This window comes from Akebia trifoliata, unplaced genomic scaffold, assembly GCF_017979445.1.
Source record: "Akebia trifoliata isolate Shusen 1 unplaced genomic scaffold, ASM1797944v1 Contig01084, whole genome shotgun sequence".
NCBI classification, from domain to species: Eukaryota; Viridiplantae; Streptophyta; class Magnoliopsida; order Ranunculales; family Lardizabalaceae; genus Akebia; species Akebia trifoliata.
In genome coordinates this window covers 16,090-22,345 of record NW_028237478.1, presented here as the reverse complement: position 1 = coordinate 22,345, position 6,256 = coordinate 16,090, and the positions used below count along the sequence as shown (strand labels likewise).

General features: G+C 34.3%; 1 protein-coding gene across 4 annotated transcripts; it reads left to right on the top strand.

Annotated features, from left to right (window-relative positions):
* Positions 1 to 6: 6 nt before the first annotated feature.
* LOC147380704 (uncharacterized) lies at positions 7 to 4,347 on the top strand. 4 transcript variants are annotated; one of them, XM_086431359.1, is made up of 4 exons: positions 7 to 1,117; positions 2,185 to 2,279; positions 3,028 to 3,819; positions 3,940 to 4,347. In XM_086431359.1, the coding sequence occupies exon 3, from the start codon at positions 3,314 to 3,316 to the stop codon at positions 3,800 to 3,802; it is 489 nt and encodes a 162-aa protein (XP_086287485.1). In that variant the 5' UTR covers positions 7 to 1,117; positions 2,185 to 2,279; positions 3,028 to 3,313; the 3' UTR covers positions 3,803 to 3,819; positions 3,940 to 4,347. The 4 variants fall into 4 exon arrangements, with proteins under 4 accessions (XP_086287485.1, XP_086287484.1, XP_086287486.1 ...); XM_086431358.1 differs by having other exon boundaries at positions 7 to 1,991; XM_086431360.1 differs by lacking the exon at positions 2,185 to 2,279.
* The last annotated feature ends 1,909 nt before the right edge of the window (positions 4,348 to 6,256 follow it).

Sequence of the window (6,256 nt, the reverse complement as noted above, 5' to 3'; positions counted from 1 at the left end):
GATCCACATCATTTCTTGGATTACTCTCACAGTTTAAATCCTTGAGTGCAATAGTTAGTGAGAAAGGAAATACAAGGGAAAGGAGATTTACTTCCTTGAACTCTAATTAACGCGCATAGATGGTGGACGGAGTCTACACCCCATTTGTATGTTAGATCGACACTTGTGTTTGTTATGCAATATCAAATCCATGTATTTTTGTCTCTCCTCATCCATTTTAATGTGTATCTCTTTATAAATCGTTGTAGCTCCACCACAACATTTCTTTTTTGTACATTCTCGTAGTTTGAATCCTCTATCTACAATTTAAACCAGATATAAATTCAATGTGCCTTTGGTGGATATCTCAAATACCCAACAACTTGTAGTAATTCAAAAATAAACAGACAATTCAATTCTATGAATGTGAAAATTCAAAAGAATGTTAATATTTCCAACTAAACATACAATTTGTAGAAAACTAAAGAGAATATTATTTTGATCTAATTATGAATGATAAGTAGCTGATTTGTGAGGAATATAACAAATGCATAGCTGTGATTGATATTAAAAGAAGGGAATTGCTTCCCAGTGAGAGTGAAAGCGTTAAGTTGAATTTTCATGGAGAAAACCTAAAAGGCTTCACCAATTTATTTTGGGATTAATTCTCTTGATGAGGATGGGTTCTAGAAATGTGAGAGGAGCTCTAAGACGATTTTTTAAAAATATATGCTCAGCTTTAATTTCATTGATAGCTTGAACCATATGAAGGTGCTCTTTCTTATTTTTTGAAAGGTGAGCCATCCTTGGATACCGCAGTGTTCAGGTGTTCAAGAATCATATGTTGTTTGATTGATAATATTTGCATGAATGTGTTCCAACTTTGCACAACTCTCACTTTTCATTTAAAATTTTGTAAATTGCATGCAACTACACATGTTGCCACACCCACACGCGTATGGATATCCGATGCCTGTACATATACGTATATGTACGTAATTGGGTTAGTCTTATCTGATTTTGGCACCATTGCACACACTCATTAAACAGGCAAGAAGCTGCTAGTGCTTTGTGGAATTTATCATTTGACGATAGAAATCGTGAAGCAATTGCTGCAGCGGGTGGTGTTGAGGCCTTGGTATGTCTATTGTCTAAGCCAGACCAATTTCTTTTCATTTTATTTAAATATTGTTTATTTGTTTTTATTGTACGCACATCTTTTTGTGTTGTAGTCTCGACACTAAGTAGAGTTCCTGTTTCAATTGAACTTAAGCTCAACCTTTATGTATCATTGACGGCCAACTATTCACAAAAAAAGGAATCTCACAGCACCCCACACACAGTTATAGGTATGGGCTTTGAGTCATATTCAAGATTGTTTTCACAGCGAATTTCATTCCTACGTCCATATAATAGAACTTAATCACTTTGTAAAACAGAACAACAAAGGTATCAATGAAATTAAAGCTGTAGGCTCATATTCATCACCCAATCCAGCAGAGATGTCAACCTATTCTGTTTGTCTTATGCATCACGGGGACAATAGGAACTAATTGTCACACATACGAATCAAGCTCATAAAGAAGCAGATTAATCACTTTCAACCGTCTCCTTAAGAAAAATGTGAAACTTATCAATACAATTATAATATATACAAGCTGCAGTGTCTTGAAAGAATATATTTGGGTGATGTATCTCATACTTCCATAATCCATTGCTCACATGAGGTTCAATGGAATAGAAAAGCTAACCCAAAACTGTGTTGTTAACATTAGTCTACTTGTTGAACCATTTAATTTTGAACCTTGTATATTTGAATAATTTTTACTGTATTATGGAATTTATCAGTCAATATTTTTTATTTAATGAGGAATGTGGTTTTATCTAGTGAGCATATTTCTTGACAGGGTTTGGATTTTTGAATTTGATACTTATATTCTTTAATTGGATATGTGTTCCTTGTTGTGTGGAAGGACACATTTTGAGTACACCCATATAGTCATCTTTTACTAGTAAGTGAGACATTCATTTCTTGTACACGATTTATTCTATTAATGTTTTTGTGTGTTGGGGTTGGTTTAGTTCGATTTAGTTTCCTATTTGCTTTTGCATATTTTGATCCTAATTGGCTAGTTCTATTTTACCTTACAAGTTAAAAGATTAATGCTAGGGGTTTATTTTGATGTATATGATTTATTACTTCAGGTTATAGAGTATCTACTAGACTGTCAACAACAAGGGGGTAGCAGCTCTCCTGGTGAATTCTTTTCTTTTTTATCAGAATTTCAAAAAGCATCTAGGTATTTCTTATTCTTCTTTAAGAGTATAGCATTTAATATTAATCCTTTCCTTTTATTGTTGAAGGGGGTACACCTAGATGATTTGTTCTTGTTTCATTCATACAATTTCTAGTTTTAGTCCTCAAGAGATATTGAATTATTGTTTTGGTTGGAGGATTTATCGAACATTAATATAAAGAAATATCAACGATATGCTTATAAAAGATGTTGAAGACAATAGGGGAATATATTGGAAGCAATGTGGAAGGCAATAAGGAAATGGTGTGGTATAGTGGTGGCTTTGGGGTATTCCATTCCTGTTGATCTTGGCTAACATATCTTCCTTTTGAGTGTCATTGTCAAAGTTGCACTAGTTATATTTTGTACTCTCCCATCTTAAAATCTTTATTTTATATGTTGTCCCTTCAGAGTCCAGATTTGCATTTACTTCATCTCTAGTTTCATCAAGAAACATGGCATCATCTGCTTATAGAATTTGAGGAGTAAAGCCATCAATAACTTCTGTTTTATTTCATTTTATTTTGTGTGTAACTCTATTAATAGTTAGTGCAAAAAAGAAATAAACTTACGGCTGATCCACTCACCATTTTTTATTTCCATCACCATTATTGCACACATTGAAACTAATTGTCCTAATTGAACAGGTATGCCTTTTTTTACCTTGTCAAAAATCGTATCTATTTCTTGTTTTAGGCTGATAAATACAATATTGTCAAAATGGATAAACACCATCTAATTTCTTTTTCAGGTCTTGAATTCAGATAAATCAAAACCCAAAGTAACATCCAAAAGTGAGATGAGTCTGGCTTCCAAGATTGGGAACCAACAGCTACCATCATCATCACAACTTGTTAATCGTGGCGGAGCTGCCAGATCTGATGTTACAAAATCATTCCACATTGGAAAGCTTCAGGTCCTCAAAGCTACACGAGAGAATAATGGCATCTCACCTACTTCCAAGGACGGTTCGAGTCCAACAAATGCTGGTGGCAGAGTAGCAAATAATCCATTTACAGTTGCTCCTTCCTTCAGCTATGCTTGCACCACCTCTTAGGAGCCCAAACAACCAAAAGCTTACTGCTGCCACCAGGACATCTTCCATGGAGAAGAGGCCCATTACGCCTCAAATCCAGAGCCGTAATGAGTTCTTCAATCTCATGAGGAAGAAAAGTTCAATAAACGTTTCTTCTACTGCCTCAGATCCAAGTCCTGTATTGTCATCAACTGCCTTGGAAAGGTCCGGGGAATCGATCACAAAGGTTGCTACTGTTCCTATTAGCTCTCAGAGTTGTGAATCTCCTTCGTCAGATCCTTCTTGTCTGGATTGGTCAACTGAGACTGCAGTTAACATTGCCAGTAATGGTGATGCCTGTCAAGAGTCTCAGAAATGCCATAGCAATGGAGAGAAGCACTTAAATGGCTTTGAAGTTGTTGATTCGGATGAGAAGGAGGTTGCATTCCTTCGTTTACTTGGGTGGAAGGAAAATTCTGAAGTGGAATGTCTGACAGAGGAGGAGAGATGAATGAGTTCTACAAGGAGGTACTGAATCCACATCACTCGGTGTTTTCCATTTGATTTAGTTGAAGTTGTTTGGTTAATCGTATATACACTGTGTTGCATATTTTTACTTATATTGGCCATGTTTGTTTTCTTGTGCAGTACATGAAATTGAAGCTGTCTCCTTGAATACATGCTGAGGGATTCGACAACAGAAACTTCTGTTGTTGCCCAACTCCTATGTGAGTAGTTGTGATGATACTTCCTCTAGGTTGAGCTCCTCTGACTCTGAAGCATGATTTTCTTGAAGAGGTCAACTTGAATGCAGAGTTTTTTTAATTTTTTTTTCCCTTCTATTTCTTTTAAGTTGATTGATATTGAGATGGAAAACTGAGAGAGAGAAGAGGGTGAAGGGCTTATATCCCTCATATTGTGTGAGTTGGAGTGTATGTGTGTGCACGCGTGCCTGTGCGTGAGTTGGATTCCGGTGACCATTTTATTATTTGTGTGTGTGAATTGGATTCTGTGAGAATTTGTATCAGTCTGTAATAGTAACACAATTTCTTTTCATATTGATAGTTGGGGTTGAGGTCATCATTTTCAAAACATAGGGGTATCACCAATATTCAACAATACATGAGGGGGACTGGTGTAAAATTAAATTTATTTTTTTCAAAAGCTTTTATAACGACGATCAAAACCGCTGCTGAAGAATAAATTTTTTTTTTAAAAGACTACCCTATAGCGACGGCCAATAGCAGCTGTCGCTATAAGTAATGTACCTAACGACGTTTCTGTGTTGGCCGTCGATATAACATTTAGCGATGGGACTATTAGCGACGACAACCGACGGTCTCCCTGGCTGTCGTTAGAGGCTTTTGTGACGGTAGTTTTCACCTATAGCGATCGTCGTGACCGTCGCTATAGCCCTGGCCCATTTATGATTTTAGGGATTTTCTTGTGATTTGTGAAAAATGTAGGGATCAATTTAAAATTTTAATACTTACAATAGTTAAAAAACATAAATGGTTGTTGGATTTGAAAATAATATATATCTTGAAATTTTTAAAATTAAAAGTATTACTAACTATTTTGGTTTGGTTAGGTGGAGCCTAACTATATTACATCTGATGATACTACATTACGTATTGGTAGAAAGCTCAATAACGAGACTATGCAAATAGAGACCCCTACACACGACAATCTGACGTACTTCTTCATCCCCCTATTTAGGGCCCTACTTTTTTATAGTGTAATCAGGGATAAAGTGCTAAAGGTTTCTATTAATTAAAGAGGGTGGGGAGCAAGGCGACAAAAGCATAAGGCCACTTAGGCAATTGCCTAAGGCCTCAAATTTTTTTTTTTCCTTCTTTAAGGTTCTTACCAAAATTTGTCCTTAAATTTTTTATTTTATTTTTTCTATAGATACCCGTGCTCATTGTGGAAGAAAGGCCTTAAAAAAAATTCTTTTAATGTGGAATCCCACCCTCCCTATTATTATTTTTAAGAAAATACTTTCCTTACTAAGAGTAGCTGAGCTCAGATGGATTATCAAATTGGCAGTCCAACACCACAACCCTCTAGATTTCATGGAAAAACTAGATCCAACAACAAATTAAAAGATTAGTGTCTTTTTGGGCTTGATCCAAGATTTTGAAAATGGACAGCTACTAAACTCTCAAATTTAAAATAATATTCAACAGTGAAGAATAAATTTTTTGATTTTTTTTTTTTTCGAAGTTCAAACAATTTTGTCCTCTACATACCCGTGGCAATATTGGTTCATGTTTTTGAATGCCACAAGGTAACCTCAACAACCCTTAATAAGATTTCAAATCTTATTGAGTTAGTAAAGTTAGATTTAATCTTGTTTTTTTAATAAGTTCTTGCCCCATGTTCAAGGAACACCCCCATGGGATTTCTTGAAAAAATATTAGTTAGTTAAGATATCTTAGATCTCAATTACTTAAGAAATTGATAGTTTCCAAAAAAATAAAAATAAAAACTCTTTAGATCTCTATCCCCACCCATCATGGCAAAAATCTGTGATTTTTTGAAAAAATAAATTGTGATTAAAACACGATTTTATAGTTGTCAATTAAATAACGATTTCTTAACAAAAATCATCATTTTTTTTATAGCATTTCTTAAGTATTATTTTGTCATTTAATATATAAAATACATTTTTTTACATTGTTTATTCTTGAAATAATTATTTTTACTTTTTAATTTATCCGATGTTTTCCCAACTTTTTACGAAGCTCTCTCTTATCAAATTATTATTGAACCCCAACTTTATCACTATATCCCCACCCACCTTAAACTTCAAGGTTAAAAAATAAAGAAAAAAATAATTAAAGATTCCTTCATAGACACCCCCAATATTCAAGTGTATGGTATTTCTGTGATAAATATACTTTAATTAAGTTTTTGTAAGACATTAGGTCATAAATAATAACTTTTAGTGGAAACTCTTAAC

Excerpts from the sequence above, each read along its gene's own strand:
- LOC147380704 (XM_086431360.1), top strand. The coding sequence starts at position 3,314 with ATGCTTGCACCACCTCTTAGGAGCCCAAACAACCAAAAGCTTACTGCT.